This window comes from Taeniopygia guttata, chromosome 13, assembly GCF_048771995.1.
Source record: "Taeniopygia guttata chromosome 13, bTaeGut7.mat, whole genome shotgun sequence".
Lineage (NCBI taxonomy): Eukaryota > Metazoa > Chordata > Aves > Passeriformes > Estrildidae > Taeniopygia > Taeniopygia guttata.
Genome location: NC_133038.1, coordinates 1,060,172 through 1,080,106, shown reverse-complemented (window position 1 = coordinate 1,080,106; position 19,935 = coordinate 1,060,172). Strand labels below are relative to the sequence as shown.

Below are 19,935 nucleotides of genomic sequence, written 5' to 3'. Positions count from 1 at the left end.
CAAAAGTACTGTGGAAGCACTTCCAAAGTATTAAACCATGTCTGTTCACAGCTGCAGTCTCTCACTGGCCCACATGTGTGTAAAATGCTGTTCTGAGACCATTGAATGGGTGCAGTTCACTAAGACAGGAGAGAGAGGTGCCTGTTCTTCCCTGCCAAGAGCTGCGTGGTCCCCAAGATGCTTTGCTAGCACAAACCTCTCTGAGGAAAATCCCTTAATCCTTGGGTGAGCAAATACGATGAGAGTGTTCCGTGCTTTGTTGTGTGCTATGATCTAATTGAGATTTAATGCATTCTACCATGTCCCTGCTGTGGACTCCCTTTGGATCCTCTGGTAGTGTTGGCAGGTTTTTTTTTGTTTTGGTTTTTTTTTTTAGTTTGCACATGTGGAATAGTTGTGCTAGGAGAGATGCCCAAGAAGGGAAGGAAGGAGATCCTTGGTTTTCCTTCCAAAATGCAATATTTGCTTTAAGAATATTGAGTATGATTCTTTCCTATTCCCACCCGTCTGTTTAATAACTAGACATTTGGTAGTGGTCACGTTAAATACATTTGCACCTCACACAATGGTATCCAATCCCACAGTAATATTTCCGCATAAAATCAGTTGGAATTGCCAGTACAACTGTGTGTAACAAATCCAGTGGGAGGAAGTTTTGGACAGCTTTTGGAGTCCTGCAGCTCTGCTCTTACAGGGGAATTCAAGTCACAAAGCTGCCTGTGCCAGCCTGGGAACACTGAACCCCTGTCCCAGGCTGTGCCTTTCCGTACTGATCAGGGACATGCATTGGGCTTTCACATTAAAAAATCCAAGATAAATGGTTGTTCTCCTCATTCCTAAACTCCATTCCTGAGAATCTGAGCCCTCATTCTAACGGAGGGACGTTTACATGGGAAGGGATGCTGCAATTTTTAATCGTTCTATATATTTTGGCCACTAAAGTGGGTATTGTTGAGGCAAATAGGACTTTAAATGTGAACTTTGAGAACTTGCAGTTCAGGATCAGTCCTGCCATCACACAAAGAGCGATTTGCCTGTTTCTCGTTTTCTTTTTTCTTCCCCTTTCCCCTCCTTGCCAGCTGGTCATTCACTCCATTTCACTGGGAGACTCAAGGGGTTTTCTTATTTATTGACAGTCTCAGACCTTTTTTCCTTCAAAATGGGCACTCTGCATGTTCTTCCACCTGAGCAACCTGGAAGCAGCCACTTAGTGCCTGCAGATCGTGTTGGAGCAGTAAATCACCCTCCAGGATCCCTGTGGGGACCTGCTCTGCAAATGCAGCTCCCATTGGTGTCAGTGAGGATTATGAACATGGATAGTTGGCAGCTCTGGTTTGTCCTTTAGCTAGAGACAAATATTTCCATTGAAAAAATACAGGTTTTAAAGTCTAAGCTGTGATATGTGATCTAGTAGAGAAGATTTTCAAATAATACCTTTTTTGCCTTTTTTTTTTTTCTTTTTTTAAAACATGAGCTCTGTCTCATGGACAAGCCCAGCTGTAGCAGCTCTAAAGTTGTTTGAATCTCCCATGCTGGGTGTTAATGGGAGCAGGAGCAGTTGAACACATGCACATCAATAGGAGACTCAGAAGCATAAAAATTGAGTTCTCTCCTGCCTTTTCCTTTCCTATAGAGAAAATAGGCCCCATTAGTACAGAAAGCTTTGGCAAGGTGGTACTTGCAATCTAAGACTGGAAAGCAGCTGCCATCCCCAGTGTGTTGTTCAGCAGAGGACTTCACTTTTCCTTGCTGCCAGTAATCCTATTTACTGTGAGCACAAAATGCCAGCTGGGTTTTGGCTGCTGGGTGTGAGGTTCTGTTGTGAATGGGTTGATGCAGTTTTGTGCTGCAGTGGATCTGATGGAGCCACACACAGGGACATGCTGCCCAGCCACTGGCAGGGACTGTCAGCCCTTTCCAAGTCATGGTGTGATGGGGAGAGCCAGGCTGGAGGGGATCAAACACAATTTCTGCCTCTAAAGCAAATGTTTTTTGGAAGTGAACTTTTTTCCCCCAGGCATTTCCAGTCATCCCTGTCGTGCTGCTCATGTATTTCCTTTGCAAGCTTTAGGCTCCTGTATTGCTGTGCTGAGCTACAGAATATTCCAGCATGCCAGGCTGGTGGGGAGGCATTGGGAGGTCCTGGATGGGGTCTGCAGAGTGGGGGGACCTGGGTGCCTTGTCAAAGGGCAGTACCAGCAGCCTCTCTGCTGATAATTCATCACTTCAGCTCTATGTGCTTATGGAAAAGAGTAGTGTCCTTGCCTAAGGATGTTCATATTTACTATTTGTATTTATCTATTTATTGCCTTTACTCCTGTAGAGTAAAATAGAGTGAATCTCCCTGCTTCTTTTCCTTTCTCGTCAATCAGCCAAACAGATTGGTGTAAATGCTGCCTCTTTCCTTTCTTTTGATCTGTTTCATCATTCCCTTGTTCCCTCCAAGCTGCCCAAGAACTCTGTGTGCTGATCCAAAGGACAAGTGGCAATGACAGACAAGGGAGTTTCTTGAATTGTCCCCCATTTTGCAATGAAATTTACTTCATTTTTCTAAGGCAACAGGGAATGAGCTAGAAGTATAAGGTAGTAGAAAATCCAAGAAAATCCAGTTCCAGTCTCCTATCCAAAATATGGTGCCTACCTGTTCTTGGCTCATGCTGGGCATCTCATGTCTCTGCTTTAAACTGGTGCCACTGGTTTTCTGGGGTTTTCATGGCATTCATCTCAGCTGTGTTCAGATGTAACCACTGCTTTGAGCTCCCTGTGTCCGTGCTCACCTTGTGCTCCTCTCGCTGAAGTTGTGCCGTATCCGTGTGGATCAGCCCCAGAACATGCACTGCGCCAAAATGCCTTTTGTTCTGCTCCCTTTCTTAAAAGAATAAAAAGCCCCATAATGCTGCCTTTGCCCAATATTCTCTGATGTTGATGACTGATGATTGCTGCTTATTCCAGCTTTTTATCTCAAGCTTTTCCTCTTCTGCTATTAAATGTGACCCTCTTGTTTTCATTTGGTGCCTTTGTATTCAGAGGGAAACAGTGTTCAGTTGATTTTATCAGTTGTTGCTTGTTTTTATTCTGTGTACAGAGCACTTTCAAAGGGAAGGGAGTGAATACATGTACTCTTATTTTATAACCACCCTTTCAGAGCTAGCTCTCCCCATGCTTTCCTGGTGTGGGTAACTGAGGAGTGCTCCCACACCCTGAATGCAGGCTGCTGTCTTTGTCTGGCAGCAGGATAAATCCTGGATGGACTCTTTGCATGGCTGTGGACCAGCACTGATGCCAGAAAGGGGAAAAAGCTCATTGTGAGGGTGAAGGGAAGGGGCTCTGCTATCCTGGGCAATTTCCCAAACCAGATGCCCAGCCTTACAAATTAAGAAAATTCAGACTAAATTAAAACTATCTGAAACAAAAATACCACCATTGCAGAAACCCTTAATTAGTTATGGATTTTTGTCTATTTTTTATCTCTTCTGAATTTTTCTCTCTAGATTGTGAGCCTCAACCTGAGAAACCAGTGATATATTCTACTCCTCACAATAAAAACAAAAAGCAGCCAATCTTAGCATTTTGGTGCTAATGCTCCATTTCTGCACTGTACCTTCAGAGCCAGTTTTAACCTTATATGAAGTTTAAAGGCTTTTCACTTTCAAAATAGCTTTTTAGTAGTTTTTTTTCATCTTGCTATGTTATCCCTTCAGTAGTTTCAGTAGCCGATAACTCTTCCATCAGGTAAATGCACTTTAAAATGCTTCCTTCAGCACAGAACGAATACAGAAAGAGTAAAAGGTTTGTAATGCAGGAGAAATGACATTAATTCTGCTGTCCTCCTTTGTAGAAGAGCACAGGGAAAAGTACTGGGCTTATTTACCTCAAGAGTAGGAAGAGATCTTGAAATGTCATTATTCAGAGGAGATAAATCTTTAATCACAGACAGAGTAATTTCCATAATTGATGCAAAAGTGAAATCCTCAGGGAGGGGCTGAGAAATAGGTTTGCCCTGGGGACAGAGCCTCAAAAGCCTGGGTATTAACAATGGCTGTTAGGTCTGGCAGGCACTTGCTGATAGACTCAAGGGCTTTATCCTATATGAGATGAAGGTTTCCATGTACTAACATTGGCTTCAGAGGGAGATAAACAAAATGATGTGTCCACAAAATACAGGTGTCCTGGCTTAGACAAGAAATAGAAAATTAAACAAGTGGAGAATTACAAAATTGGCACTACATGCAGAAGACCTGCGTGCTTTTGCTTTTAAAAATAGTGTTTTTTCTTATTTCTTAGTCTTGGAATAGGAGTTCATTAAGGATAACAGAGAATGGGAAAGGGGATTGCAAATTGCTATTGATTGGTGTTGGGCTGTAGGGATGTTTCAGTCTGGTTTCAAGCTCTTGGAGCATTTCCTGCTCACTCTCACTGACCAGCTCTGAATTAAAGCTTGTGTCTTGCTTGGGTTGCAGTCTCTTGTGCTAGAGCAAAGCCAGCTGCTGGGGCACATCTGGAGTCAGGAATCTGGGGGGATGCTTGCATTTTTATAGATATATATTGGTAACATGGCAATTAAAAGCAACTTGCTCTGCCTGGCCATGCACACATCTGAGTGCAGCTTGTGCTCCATGGTTTGGCTTGAGCAATGACCTGAACCCAACCTTTGAGCTGCTGAGCAGATGCCACCATTGAGCAGAGCTGGGTTAATCCCAGGGTTATCTGCAGTCTCAGTGCAATATGTACATTTGTCTTCAGGACTGTCCCATTGGCAGATGTTTGGTTTGTTTGGATTTTCTATCATTTAAATGTGTTTTGTTCCTGAGTTTTTCTGAACCTTAACAGATGAGCACTACATAATGTATGTAGAGAACATTTTAAAGACACATCCTGCTCTTACTAACTTTTAAAGGCAATCCCAAGGTGAGATGCAGTCCTGCACATGCTGCCAGCAATGTCCCTCACATGTCTGCTTTCCACATCCCTGGAAATGTTCAAAGCCAGGTTGGAAGGGGCTTGGAGCAACCTGGTCTGGTGGAAGGTGTCCCTGCCCACACCAGGGGGGTTGAAACAAGATGATCTTTAAGGTCCCTTTCAACCCAAACCTTTCTATGATTGTAGGAAAACTATTTTACAGGAGGATATCCTTGCTTCTTCTGCAGATATAGCACACCTTTCTTCAGTATTTGTGTGATTGTAATTCTCCCCATAATGGACCTGTTTGGCTTCTGCTTCACGCTTGTACTTTGTGGTAACACTCCTGCACTCATAATCTATGAGGCTCTAAGGCATCCAGTTGGGAAAACATAAATGAAATGTCTTGGGGAAAAAAATGTGAAAAAACACTGTGCAGCATCAACAGTTTCAAGCTGGAGGTTTATGCTGATTTAGGTGTGATGCAGGAAGGGCACTAATCCTGTTGCTAGGGCTGCTCCTCAATCAAGAAAAATGTCTATGAGTCAAATACAAGTTTGGCTTTACCCAGGAGAGAAAAAAACACCCATACACAAAACACCTGCACTAACACAAATCCCATTGCAACTTAATAGCTCTAATATTTTTCCCCCTTTTATTTCCAGGGAATGTTAACTTATATAGAAAAGCATCAGTTCTCAGATTCACAAAATGAATCCAGTCCCTAATTTTCACACAGAGCTGTCTGCCTTCCTTTATGTGTAGTAGTAAATGAGAGAAGTGTTGCAAGTTGTACATAGATGCAACTATTGATAGATTCCATCTGGAAGCTTTTACCCTTGTAAATTAATCTGCATGGGACTAAGGGGCAGGAGAAGGAAGGGATAGGAAAGGATATTTTCTCAATAGATCGAGCTAAATTGTTTTTTGATAATATCATCCTAAAGATTTTTTTTCCCCTTCATGGCATGCATGGTCTTCCTTATCTCCAGTGAGGGGATCAAGCAAGGAGGGCAGATTTAGATTAGATATTAGGAAAAAATTCTTCCTTGTGAGGGTGCTGAGGCCTGGCACAGGTTGGCCACAGAAGCTGTGTCTGCCTCATCCTTGGAAGTGTTCAAGGCCAGGTTGGATGGGGCTTAAAGCAACCTGGGATAGTGGAAGGTGTCCCTCCCTGGCCATGGCAGGAGGTTAGAATGAGATGAGCTTTAAGGTCTATTTCAACCCAAACTATTCTGTGGTCCTGTGGTTTAATTACTCTATATTGAGCTTGTACCCTCTGCTGACCCTCAATCATTTTCTATTTGTTGTTTCTGCCTCTTATACATCTTTGGGTTGTGTTTAAACAAAGCTCTAAAGATGTTCATCAAGAACATGACTTCATTTGTAAGGTTGAAGTTGTGTGACATGCACCTCTTAAAGAAAAGAAACGGAAATGCTTCTGGAAGTGCTGACAGTGTGGTGACACTGATGGAGGATTCTAACTTGTCATGATGAAACCTCCTGCAGCAGCATTTGAACAGTTTGGTGCAAGTCAGATGATTTTTAAATTTACATAGAGCTGAATTCAAGAGTAACATAATAAGGAAACTGAATGGGTATTAATTATAAAAGCTTATCTCTTCCTTTTCCAATTAAAAATAATCAGAATAATGTTCTTCCTTTTTTTTTTTTTTTTGTTACCACAATGATGATGTGTCTTTCTGCTTCTGTTGTTTGGCCTCAATGAGCTTTATAAACTGATGTCTGAATGAGAAAATAAATAGGAAACTGGAAAAGTCTTTCTATTCATTCTGAAATAACATTGTATTTGTGCATATATAAGGGGAAAATAGGCATGCAGTAAACAAATTGATTTATTTTCTGATAAATGGTCTTATTGCAAAGCAATGAGTCAAAAAATAGAAAAAGGAGAGATTTCTGTGAGACTGAACAGTCCTCAGATGGGAACAGGGTGTCTTTTGGTTTTGAACAATTGGTAATATTGCAAGATTTTTTTGCATAGGTGTTGTAAGTGATGGCCAAGCGTGTTCTCTGCCACTGCAGCATGTCCCAGTACACTTGGTTTATCGATTTCACCCTCCTCCAAGTAGAAATGTTCCAAATTGTGAAAATTTTAGGATTAGATGTTGAAAAATAGGTGGAAGTCAGAAATTTCTGCCTGGTTCCAAGGAGCATTAGGAGCAGCTGTGCAAAGGTTTTTGGGTTCATGGTGATGGTGGAGGAACCAGGGGAGGTGTGAGCACCTTGTGAGGGAAGAGCCTTGGGTTCTGCATCCAGGAGGAGAAGGGAGCAAGCCAAAGGCAACATCCATGCACAGATTTAAGGTTTAACAGCTGGGAAATATCCAGGGTGTTCAGATTCCCTCCAGGAGCTCCACTGGTGATGTAATTGGAGGAGTCGACATGAAAACAGGCAAGTCATCTGTAGTTATTTTATTATTGGATTGTAACCTCCCCCTAGTCTCTGCCACAAGGATTTTATTGAAGGAATAGCAGAAAGATACATGACACAAAGGATAAAAGCCCACTGAAAACAAGGAAAGGGAGCCAGGCTTGTACTGAGAGTGAAGAAACAGGACAGACACAAGATTCATGAACAAGATTAAAGGCAGCAAGACTGATTTTGAGCAGCGACCCATAGGAATTTCATTGCCTTCCTTCAGAAGAATCTGTTATTCTGATATGGAGTTTTGCCAAAGGAGCCAAAGTATTAATGTAATCTATTCCCTCCAGATCTGAGACTGAAATTTTCAGCTTATTTTTTTTGGCTGTGGAATACTGAGAAAATTAAAGCCACAAGCAAATAAAATACATGTGTGTGTACACATGCACGTGCATATGCATGTTGCTACTCTGCTTCACTGGGTTTCTCACAGCACTGGCAAAATGGATGCCCAAGGAAACACTGAATTAAATCACAGAATCATGCAATGGACCGAGTTGGAAGGGACTTAAAAGCTCATATTTTTCCAACTCCTCTGCTGTGGCCAGATATACCTTCCACTAGACCAGATTGCTCTAGATGGTGTTCAGCCTGGCCTCAAATCCTTCTGGTAAATGCAGAAAATATATTAATCTTCTGCTAACATTGTGCTGTCTCTTGTCCAGCTGGTTGTAGGGACCCGCTAAGCAGCTCACAAATGCAAGAAGTGTGATGCCAATGGGAACTGCACAAATTTATCTTTGTGTCTGTACTTGCTGCATAGGAGTGTTGTAATAAAATAGCCTTCAGTGTGCAGTACCTATCAAAGATAAATTTAGATAAATATTTAAGAGCAATTTTATTAATTGCCTTTTGTCAGCTCTTTTGAGAAGAGAACAATCGGGAAAATTATGCACAGTGAAGTTTCATGGCAAGGGTCTAAATATATATGGTCTCATTCCTGTGTTGGTGTTTCTTCCTCGGTAATCTCCGTATATGCTTTACATAGTTTGGGTCTTTTCATCTCTGTGTCTTTTGTCTCTTTTTTCCTGTTAGTATCTTCACAGATCACAGTATCATCCAAAAATAATATTTGATTAAGCTTTTGATCTCACAGTGGTTAGATGGATTTGAAATGGGACAAAATTAGGCTAATCACACTAAGAATAGCATAGTTACTTCTGGTTTTCAAATGCCTTTTCATGGTATGACCTCCAATGATTTTCAGAGTTCTGACAGGTACAGAAAGTAACATTAATGCTCATTTTCAGATGTAAAAATTGATACAGACCATTTTTCTGTAGCATTGAGTGCTTCCTTGGTGTTGTTTGCAGGGTAACTGCTTGCTGTTATTGAGCTTCTGTTGAGCAATTACAATTTGTTTTTATTTGGTATTAAACTGCAGATGCAGATTCAGCAGTTCCCTTCATTCTGGTGTCCTTGGTGCAACTATCTGTCACAACCCCCTTTTTCAGAGTCTATTTTCCTTTCCTTTTGGGTCAGTTTTGTTTTTTAAACTCTGTGAATCCTCCTGAAACAACAGGACTATCTGGGAAGTCTGCTATCTTTTGTTCTGAGGTGGCTGTCCATATTATTCTGCCTTTTGCTTCATGTAGAGCATCTAAACTGGTGAAAATTAATGATTTTCTGTTCTCTTCCAAGGCCAATGTGCCCCTCTCCATCCTGCTCCAAGATGTGTACAAACACACAGAGTTGTCTCATGGATCTTGAAAGAAAATAGTCTGTACCTATAGCAGGTCATATGCTTGAAACACCTCTTATTTTCTGTGCTATTCTCCAGGACAAGTCACCATTTTTGGTTTATAAAAATAAATAAATTATAGCAACATTAGGCTTGTAACAGGGACAATGAAATTGCTGTTGCCTTGCCCAGGTGATTTGCCATGGCTTCTCTGCCTCTCCACTCTCATGTCAGGCACCCAGTGAAAAACCCAGGAACTCTTAGAGCAGACTATCATGACATTCTTGTTTTGTTTCCTTTCTTGTTGTATTGTGGCAGTAAGGACATGCGCAGCACATAATTTGTGTGCAGATCATAATCCAGTCTCTGTATGTAGCTCAAATTTGGTTGCTTCCAACAATGAGTTACTCAAGAATCTACTGAAGATGTGCTGGATAAGGAAGGTTTAGGGAGCTGTGCTGCAGCATCTGACTTTGTGTCATCAGCAAAAATGAGTTGTGGCAAGAGAAGTGAATGGGAAGTGTGTGGTTGTGTATAATGTGTGTGTGAATGGATGTGTGTAAATACACACTTGAGCTATACATCTGTGTGTATCACTGTCATAGAGGGTTGGATTTTATTTTTATTTTAATACAACATTTGGAAGGTGCATCATTGCCTTGGAAGGATTTGGTGTAGAAGCTTCCAGTTTCAGTAATATATTATTAAAGTTTCTAGTTTTAGCCCTAGCTCTGATGTAATATCTAAACTTCTCCCTTCAGCAATAAGCCTGGATACCCAGCTGCCTGCTGGAGCTCACTGTTACTGGAGGGCAAACTTCCTTTTAACATATAAATGTAATAATTTACATTTCTGCTGTGTATAAGACACTTTTTATGAGCAGTGATATGATAGAGCTGTTAGGTTTTTGGGTTTGCTTTCTGTAATGGGTTTGTCTGGTTGGTCCTAAGTTAAACCAGTGCTTGTCCTCAACTCACCTTCCTTTGGGAGCTTTGAGGAAGTAAGGAATAGGATTGTATTTGGGAGAGAAGATTAAAAAAAATCATGTGTGTCTTAGTTTGATCTCTAACACATTAAGTGGTGTGCAAAAGGTAGATGAGGTCCCTGTCTTTAAGAATTAATGCACAGTTAGAGGATGTGCATTCTCCAACGTGGCAGGGACATCTTAATTTCCTCATTAAAGTCTTGATTTGAGATGCAAGCAGCCTGTTAACCAGTCTTTTGAAATTCCTCAGCTCAGTTATTTTCTGCCTGCAACAAACTCTTGTTGATTTTCACCTGGAATTCCAAATCTCTCAGGGGCAACCAGGATCTAATTTGAGAAGTCAGGTGTGTTCATGGGTGTAGGAGACAGCTTCCTGTGCCCATCCTTCTGGCCTTAATGCAGTGTAACACCTCAGACTCTAGCCATGGTGAACATAATTAATTAGTGTTGAAGAATGTCTTGTTTTGTGAGATGGTAGACTTTTTACCTATGTAAATTACTTTGTTTGCAACTAATAAATTGAATAAATTATGCCTTTTCCATGCAGTACATTGGGGCTCATAAATACTTTGTGCAGATAGTTGGTAGTTTCACTTGATTACCTTTCCTGGGTGAGGAATTCAGTCACTTGTAATAGTTCCCAAAAAATGATGAAAGGCATGTTTCATGCCTGTGAGCTGCACACCAGCGTCCTGCCTGTGGAATCCACCTTGATGCAATCAGGGAAAGTCTCTGTCCGTGGTTCATGGTGCTGCTCCAGATGAATCAGTTCCTTGGATGAAGACAGCAGTGCTTGTGCAGTCAAACACTTCCTTTCCTCTCCATGTGCACAGCTCTGTTGTTTCACACCCTGCTGCTGTCCTTGCTGGGCAGGGAGTCCATTGGTACAGCTGAGTGAGTTTGTGGGGAGCTTTAGTTCTTCAAAGGATTATGCAGATAGTAATTGAATTAAAGAGCTGCTGTCAACATTGTGAGGTTCTGGCAAAGATAACTGATGTCAGCACTCTGCCTGCAGGCACACGGATTTCAGAGTGGACTTGGACAAGGAGAAGCACCTCAGGATTCCAGAATACTTGAATATTTCCTTTCCAGCTGTTTGCAGGGCGTATTTCTTCTCCCCTTGCCAAAATGAGCTGTTTAACCAGGAGTTGTCTGTCTGGGAACACAGAATAAATTGAACTCTGAACAGAATGAATAAGGCATAAATATAGCCAGGGTTTCTGGGGTTTTTCCATAGTAACTGGGATAGATGGAGGAAAGATTAAGTATTTTATATTTTTATAAGCCAGTTATTTAACAATTCTTTGATGTATCATTGAAAAACTTTAATATCCCATTCTAATAAAAATGTTTGTCTTCAGTTATGCAAATTTTATATTAAAAATCAAAATACCAAAAATACTTGAGGATCTTAAGAGGATTTTTGCTGCTCTCAGGGCAGGGTGCAGCTGTCACCTGCTCACATGTGACCTGGTGCATTAAATCAGAGCAGTACCTTGAATGAGGAGGCAGCAATAACCTTCAGTGAGATGCATAACACAGTCCTTGGCTGGTGCAAGCTCTGAGAGATCAGTTTTTAGTGATGAAGGCAGCCCCTGAAGGTCTTTGCTCTAGTTGTACCTGAATTACATTTATATAGACAATAATAGCTGCTGAATCTTGATTTTTTAAATAACTTTAATATCAACAATAGTCTCCAGAACATGTCATTTGAGGCACATTGTGATGGAAAATAGAAGTGCCTGTACTGTTGCAGGTCCTGCTACTGAGAGGAGGAAGAGGATGCTGGACCAGAGCTTCCTCAAGTCCTCATCCTTTGGGCTGCTCTGATTTACAGCAGGCACTGATAAATAATATGACTTTTACAGTGAGGTCTCCCTGAGGTCACAAAATTTGCACTTCTGAGGATAATTTGCAAAAATTCTGGAACAATTGCTAAAGTAAGTAAAGAATAGTCAGATACTCCTTCCATGAGCTGCACTTTTTGCACTGCTCAGAGATGCTTTGACCTTCTAGTTTATTACAAGTCAGGAAAAGTCAATATTTCTTAGCTTGCCAAGTTGGAGGAATTTTAATGAGTTATTGAGTCAAATAGTTAATCCTCCAATAACAGACTTTTTTCCCTTTCAGATTTACTGTGATAAAAACAAAGGCTTAATGGGGACCAGGGAAAACGGGGTTTTGTTAGAAACTCTTGCTTGTCTCTCTGCACATGCTTTTAACCCCTTGACCACAAGTAGATGAACTGAAGCTTCAACACTGGGACATTTTGCATGGGCATGAAATGCTGGGCAGACATGGGCTGTGTTGATGTTAGCAGGGAATTTAAGATGATAAAATGAAATTGAAGTAGCTGGTACTGATGCTTCTCACATCTCTTTTACATGTGATAAGGAGCTGGATGAGATCTGGTCTGTGCTCTTACATTGAACTGTTTGGCTGCTGGAAAAAATCTTTGAAGGGAAAAGCCCTGGGTGTACCTTAGAAGATGTTGTGGCACCCCAGCTGCTGTAGGATGTGCTCCACTGGGTGCTGTAGAACATCTGAAGTAGGGCTTGCACTTGAACATCCTCTGAGAGCTGGCATACAACAAAACCTTTCCAGGAGCCAAACCTGCATGTGGTAAATGTAGAGAAAAGGGATTTGTTTCCAAACCTTCTTGTTGGTCTAGACTGAGTCCCTGGCTTGGGGCAGCCAGAGTCTCAGGCTGTTGGAAGGCTGTGCAAGGCTGGCAGTGGGTTTTTGCATAAGGCAAGGCTTGGTCCTGGTATAATTGTGCCTTTTGCAATTTCCCTTTCTAATGCTCAAATTGGAACTCCAGTTAGCATAGAATGATCTAATTTCCTGAAAGTCTCTTCACTGAGTGTAAGGCTAATTATTGCTCTGAGTAGTGGCTTGTTTGGAAGTGCCCCGTCCTGTGTGAATTTTATTAATGTTCTCTTTAAGTGAGGAAACTTCATAAGCAGAAAATGTTATAGCACAACGGCAGCTTCCTTACCCTTTTAATAGTATCAAAGAGCACAGTAATATTCAGAATATCATATCCAGTGAATTCTTAAAAGTAGAAGAATGTTATTTTTCACTATATGTCATTACTCCGAGTGTAGGAATATATACTAATGGTCCCTTTTATCATGACTGGTGTTTTCCCATTTCATTCCCTTCAGTGGTATTCAGTAACATTCCTTTCAGTAATTGTCTTTCTTGGGGGTTATTTTTTCAAAAGCTCTCAACAGTTGCTTGTGTGTGCTTTCCTTAAAACCTGTGTGAATTTTAGCTTGGAGGATATTCTGCCTCTGGGTGGGAGCTTCTGGCTCCCAGGGTGAGAGCTGGACTCTAAATGTGCACAGGAGCTGAGTACTGACACTTAGGGCACTTTGCTGAGTTTTGTGGCTGGAGCAGCATAGGGTTTCAGAATTTCTTTCTGAGTGTAACTCATGGTCACTGAAATGCTCTCACTGGGTTTCAGTCTAGGCTCTAGTTTTGTGAAGAGCTGAAAGATCACAGGGTTATTCGTCCATCACTTTCCAATAAAGCACTTTGAGCACTCACTGTGTGCTGTGATACGGGAGAGCTGGAGGTCTGGGGGTGCAGATCTGAGCACTCTCTTCAAACTGCTGCTGTTCAAAGGGGAGAATTTTTTACCTCCAAAACCTGTGTTGCTCCTGCTGCTGTCAGGGCTGTGCTGTGCTGCTGTGTGGTCTGTTGAGGCGAATGTGGCTTACAGTGGCGTTTTCTGCTGTCGTTTGCTGTCCGCAGCGCTCCCCGGGCAGGACGGGCCGCGCGCACCCTGCGAGAGGAGCTCCTGCGGCCGGGGCAGCAGGTGTGTGCTCAACAGGGACACCAGCCAGCCCGAGTGCCGGTGTGTCGAGGACTGCAAGTCCAGCTACATGCCCGTCTGTGGATCTGATGGCAGGTTCTACGAAAATCACTGTCAGCTGCATCGAGCCTCCTGTCTGCAGAGGAAGAAGATCTACATTATCCACAGCAAGGACTGTTTCTTCAAAGGTAGGGCGTTGTTGAAAAGAAATACTTCTGTAGGGCTTTCATCACTCGTGGTAATCCTGGTAAATGGCTGAATGGCATGTTTTATTTCTAAGAGCTAAATTTTTCAGGGATGATTTATTCCAGATCAGCAGAGAACATACACAATATTTTATGCAGCTATTAAGCCCCTGAGTGCCATTGCCATGCAAAATGTAATCATACTGGGAACTGGTAAATAATTAACATCACTGTATGCATTGTGTGCACTGTAGTTGTGCTGCTCAGTACTTTCAGCTGCTAGTGTAATAACCTTTTACAATCCAATTCATTTGAAAAGGCTTTGAACAAGACAAAGATGTTAAGAAAAAGAAGATGATATAAACAGAAGTTTGCTGCAACACTGAGAAACGAAAACCCAGTTAGGCAAATGACACAGGCAAAGGAAAGGAGCTGTTTAAATGAAATAAGGAATGGGGACAGGCTTTAAATAACTTTAAAGACAGTTCTGGTTACCAGTGGGATGCATACATCTGGAGCTCTTTTACTGGTTCAGTAGCAAATTTCATTATAATCTTTGCACCAGATCCAGTCTGTATCTTTCCCATTAGTATTTTGTATGCCATGTACCATCCTGTCATCAAGGGACGCTGCAGGAGTAGGAGCGTGTGATAAAATGCCAGGGAATGGAAGAAGCTGTAAATTATTTTACTTCTAATGAGAGATCTCATAAAGGGCCCCACTAGAGTATATCTTGAAAGCTCATTGTCAAATATGACTCTGTGTACCTACAGGAAGATTTGAGTGGGTTGTTGCAAATATATCCAGTGACATTTACGTGATCAAATATGAAAATCATTCATTTATCTTCAGCTCACTTAAGCCTCCAAGGAGATTGGCTGTATACAGAGCTATCCGTCGTGAGTTCTTCTTTGCTAACATGATGCTTGAAGAGCCTATTTAAGAAACAGGAGCCCATTTGAAGAGGATTATTAATATGTCCTTGTGATACCCTTTGGAGATAGAAAAGCAGTGCCATTCTTGTGTCTTGGAGAAGACAGTGTGTCTTTTTGTGACCAAAATTTTTCCAGTTGGTATGTAGGTACCGCTTTACAGTGCATTGCAAAGTCTCATTTGCTTTGAAGATCTGGCTGTGGAGAGGACAACAAAGCTGGTCAGAGCATTGATTTGGTGAACACCCTGGGTTAGTTTGTCACAGACAGCCTCTAAATTTACCAAAGCAAGTAATTAGGATCAATAGACCTTGTAGGAAGTAAATCATGGAAGGGGTCACCCAAAGGCTTATTTCAAGCTCATGAGTATATCAAGGCAAAGAGGGATTTTTCTGCTTGTCACATGGAAAAGGAACATCTAAAAAGGATAGTTGTGCCTTGCTTGAACTGCTGTGCTTCTGTCTCTGGGTATCAAGGCAGATCAGGGTATGGATCAGGCTGGAATCAGTGTCCATCCCTGAGTAAGTTGCAGGTGGGCCTCTGCAGCATGAGAAACTTTGCAAAGAAAGGGAAAGTCTTAATTTCAGAGATGCTCAGCAATCCCCCCTCAATTCAAAAGATTTTCTTCCCCTGACTACCAAAAACAGTCCTTGGGTTTTTCATTCTTGACATCACCCACCTTTTTATGACAGCGCATCTGGCCCGGGTTTTTATTTGTTCCTTATCATAGATAGTGTTAAAGAAAATGAGTTCTCATTGCAGTAATCAGCCCCTGCAGTGGCTGTATTATGCCTAATGATAGAATGTCACGCTTGAATACTTCCCTGAACACACCATGAAATGATGTCAGAAAGTAGGAGTTTTGTGTCCCAGTTAAAGTAACCCTCGAACTCTTGCCAGGGAGCACAGCTTAAGTCTGCTTTTCAGCAGAATAACAGCTTTATGGAAGGGAAGAAAGGAACAAGCTCACTTCTCTTCCCACGTGAATAAATAAAAATGTACTTCACACCTCTGTCTGCAGAGATAACATACAGAAAAAAGTTTACCTTAAGTGGGGAATAATCCCACAGAATGGGACTCCATAGAAATACTTGGCTTCAGCCCTTTTTTCTACCATGCAGCTCCAGAGTAACCTTCTGTATATTGCACTGTTTATTGGTACTTTACTCGTCTATTCCTAAATCAAGAATGATAGTGATTTCTTTTAAACCAAAATTTTCAGTCAGCAATTAAGGTACAGGTTTTTAAGCACCATTATAAGTGTAACATGAAATGTAAGACTTTGGAGAAAAACCTTTAAGGTGCAAAATCATAAAATCCCCAAATGGTTTGGGTTGGAAGTTACCTTAATGAGCTTCCTGTTCCAACCCCATTGGTGTGGTCAGGGACACCTTCTGCTAGACCAGATTTCTCAGGTGTACATCTAGCACTCAGCACATGTTTTCTGTTTGCTTTCGATCAAGTAAGATAATTTAATTATTTGGGTACAGTCAGACTGGTGAATGGGCTGCTTCATGTTTTTTTTGTCCCCATTGGCTTGTTCAATTAAGATTTAAATTCCTGTGTAGAGCTGAGGCACGCTGCAGACTGGATATTTGCGTGTGCTCTGCCAGTTTGCTCAGTTACCAGTGACAAACTGGATGGACTTAAGGTAAGGCAGAGATCAAACACCCTGATTCTACTTTGGCTGAGCTAGGCCTATCCTCAGTAAACTGATAATAAAGCAAACAACAGATTTGTTTTCTTTTGTGCATTTTGGGAAAGGATTTTTTGATCTTTCAGTATATTTGTCAGATGTGAAGTGTGTAAATACTAGTGGGTAGCAGATACTCCTGTGTGAGCAGAAGCATTTCCATTCTGTACCAGCGATAGTATTAGGAAGAGCAAAAGAGAATTTGTCCTTGGGAAAAGGACTGATTACTCCTTGGCCCAGCATGGAATAAAATGGCTCCTTGAAATCTTGAGAGTCCAAAACATTGAAAAAACTTGTGGAAATGTGAATGAAGCAACGAGAGATCTCAGCAGGCTTTATCCTTCAGCCTCTGATGCAATGCAGTTCCCCTTACACAACACTGTAATTGCAGTCCTTTTTCCTCAGTTGATAAAGCAAATAGGTGGGAAACTTCACTTGGGAGTTTGAAGTCACAAGGGAAATACTGTGAAGCAGAAGCCTTAAACCCAGAGATCTCAGGAGAAATGTCAATCCCACTCATAGCTGTTCACATTCTCCTTGATCTGGTTGTCTTTCCTGGTGTGAAATACAGTTTGGTTTTTCCATAGGGAAATGTTCTATTTAGGACTTTTCTACCATGTGGCAGTTGTTTGTTTTTTTTTTTTTATTTTCTATGTTTTCATTATTGTGTGAGTTTCTGTAGTCATTTGATTGGGGTGTTGGTGATTTTTACTGGGTAAGAAAATACATAAATATAAAAGTGCTTTTACTGTGTGTTGAACTGGTGAGGAAAGAAGTTCTTATGAAGACTGGGAAGATAGCTGTGCCCATAATGAGAATTGTCCCACAAATGTCCAGAATGAGCACTTGGCCTGAAAATGTTCCTAGTTGAATAAATGCCTTGGATAATGAAGTTATATCATTTTAACACAATATTTTGGACTATGCTTTGCTTTTTCATAGCTGTAGTTCCCTTTTTTTTCACTTCTTTTCATGTTTCTTTCCTTTTGACTGTCTACACCCACTCTGTCTCTTCCCTCACTTTTCTCTTACTATTTTTGGCCAGAGATAGCTGTGCAGACACCGTTCAATAATTTTTCTTCCCTTACCTTCTTCCTTCCACCAGAAACATCAGAGCAATGCACTTCCCTAGCAGTTTGCATACATTAGATAAATTCTGTTTAGAGCTGTGCTTTTCCATTTTCAGGATTTAGGAGTAATTTTTTCCTTTTCTTTCTCTTCCTGCTTTCTTCTGCTTGATCAGCAATCTCAAAGCTCCTGTGCATCAGCCAAGCCCTTGCTAGAGGAAGGCAGCCATGTTTGCTTGCTCAAGCTCATTCATTATTTTCTGTGGTTCTGACATCCTCTCTTTATCCAGGTGGATTGGGTATTTTATAAAAAGCTCAGCTTTTCTCGCCAGCCTGTAGAGCAGCTTTGTGCTGCAGCCGGTGAGATTGAGTTTCTGCTCTGGCATGAATTCAGTCCAACTTAGCTGACCAAAATCTTGAACTTTCCATTATGTAAATGCACTATACCTGTGTCGACTACTTAATATATATTTTTTTTTGTCCATTTGGTCCAGCTTGTAGCAAAGCTCTAATTTTATGAAATCTGACAGAATTTTATGCAGAGAGGTGGTGTGCTATAAAGACACGTTCATGTCTGGTATTCCAGTCCCATTCTCTTCCTTCCTTCCTTCCTTCTCTGCTGAAATGTCAGTATTAATTTTTCAGTAATTTTGTCCCATTGCTTAAAATATATGTCTTGTTCTTTTTTTTTCTTTTAAGCAAGTATCTGGCAGTAATTTTCCTCCTTATATAAGGTCATTTCTTTTCCCATAGTAAATCATAATTTTGTACATATTTTGTACAGAATTTCATAAGAAATCTCTGTGGAAAACCACCTGCCTTTCTCCTTTCTGTTACACACACACATACACAGAGTCCCACTGTTTGCTTTGAGCCTTAGCCTGTTGCTCAGAACAATATTTCATGCCATGAATTTATATGTAAAGTCTTCTGAAGTGTGCATGCCTGTGTGCTGGCTTGCTGTGCATGTGCACACGTGTGAGTGTGTTTGCACATTGCTAGAGCCAGAAAAATGTGTTCTCTCAGGACATTTATGCACAGGTAGTGTAGCAGAGGATGGAACCTGGATCTGCATGGAGAGAGAATGAGAAGCAAAGGGCACATCTGAAATGAGATGTCCAGCCTGATGTAAGGAGATGCCTTTCCCATGGAGATTGGTTTAGTGCTGGGACAGGCTGCCCAGGTGCCATCTCCATCTCTGGGAGCTTTCAAAACTGCTGGGAGCAGTCCTGAGCAACCTAATCTGACCCTGCACTAAATGGTTTAATGGAAGCCTCTTCCAGCCCATATCATCCCATAATCTTATGATTCCATGACTTTAGGTAATGACATCTTTCATTTTCAACTACTCTTATCTTTCTTCCAGTTCTCAAAAAGTTTTTTTCTAATTAAGGAAAATGATAATCTTCTGCATGTTGACAGAAAATTTTCTATGCTTGAATGTGAATAAATTACAAACCTGGAAAAAACCCCAAACAAGCAGGCTGATAACTTGTATCGCTGCAGTAATCTCAAATACATATGAATTCAGCCTCGGGTGGTGGTGGTTTATTTCCTCTGTACTTTATTTGTTGTCCATGTGTTAGTTCTGTGCTTTGTTATTTCCAGAAGTAATTTGTTCTACGGAATAGCATTTCAAAACATCTCTGGGAAGGTGTTGAATGTTTTGCTCATTATGTGCTTGCAGAACAGGCAGACCCGCTCCATTGCTGGTTTGCAGACTGGAAGGGAATTTGCTCCATTTAACACTCTCTGTCTTTTCAGCTGGAAAAAATCTGAGTGTGAACTAATGGCACTTTTCCCAGCTGGCAATTAATATTTGCCGATTTAACTTTGCAGCAGTGCTGCCAGACTGCTCCGGTGGCAGCGAGCTGGGAAGGGGAGGCTGGGAGGAAGGCAATTAATCCCTGTTGGAGGAGGCTGGGGGCTTGGACATGGAGGTCAAGCCTCTAATGATCATTTCAGTGTCCAGTGTAAATATATTAGGAGTTTAAAGTGTTATCAAGAGAGATAAGTGCTATATAAAATGGAAGAATGTGTTTGCTGTCAGTAGAGCTGATGCAGTTCTTAATAAACTGAATTCCAGAGGGATTCCTTTCTATTCCCACGCTGCCTTTTCAGCTCCCTCCACTTAGTCTTTTGGGGAGGGATCAATTTTACCTGGCTTTTCAGGCTGACTGCTCTTAAATGTGATTTATAGCTTTACACCTAATAAACAGACTGAATCA

The 19,935-nt window shown here is 41.3% G+C and overlaps 1 protein-coding gene across 6 annotated transcripts in view; it reads left to right on the top strand.

The window, feature by feature from the left end:
* FSTL4 (follistatin like 4) overlaps positions 1-19,935 on the top strand; it is a 350,321-nt gene that overhangs the window by 196,937 nt on the left and 133,449 nt on the right. For all 6 annotated transcript variants that reach the window (XM_072935370.1, XM_072935369.1, XM_030283620.4 and 3 more), the window contains exon 4: positions 13,770-14,018. In XM_072935370.1, the coding sequence (XP_072791471.1) occupies positions 13,770-14,018 (249 nt within the window). The remainder of the gene's footprint in view (positions 1-13,769; positions 14,019-19,935) is intronic.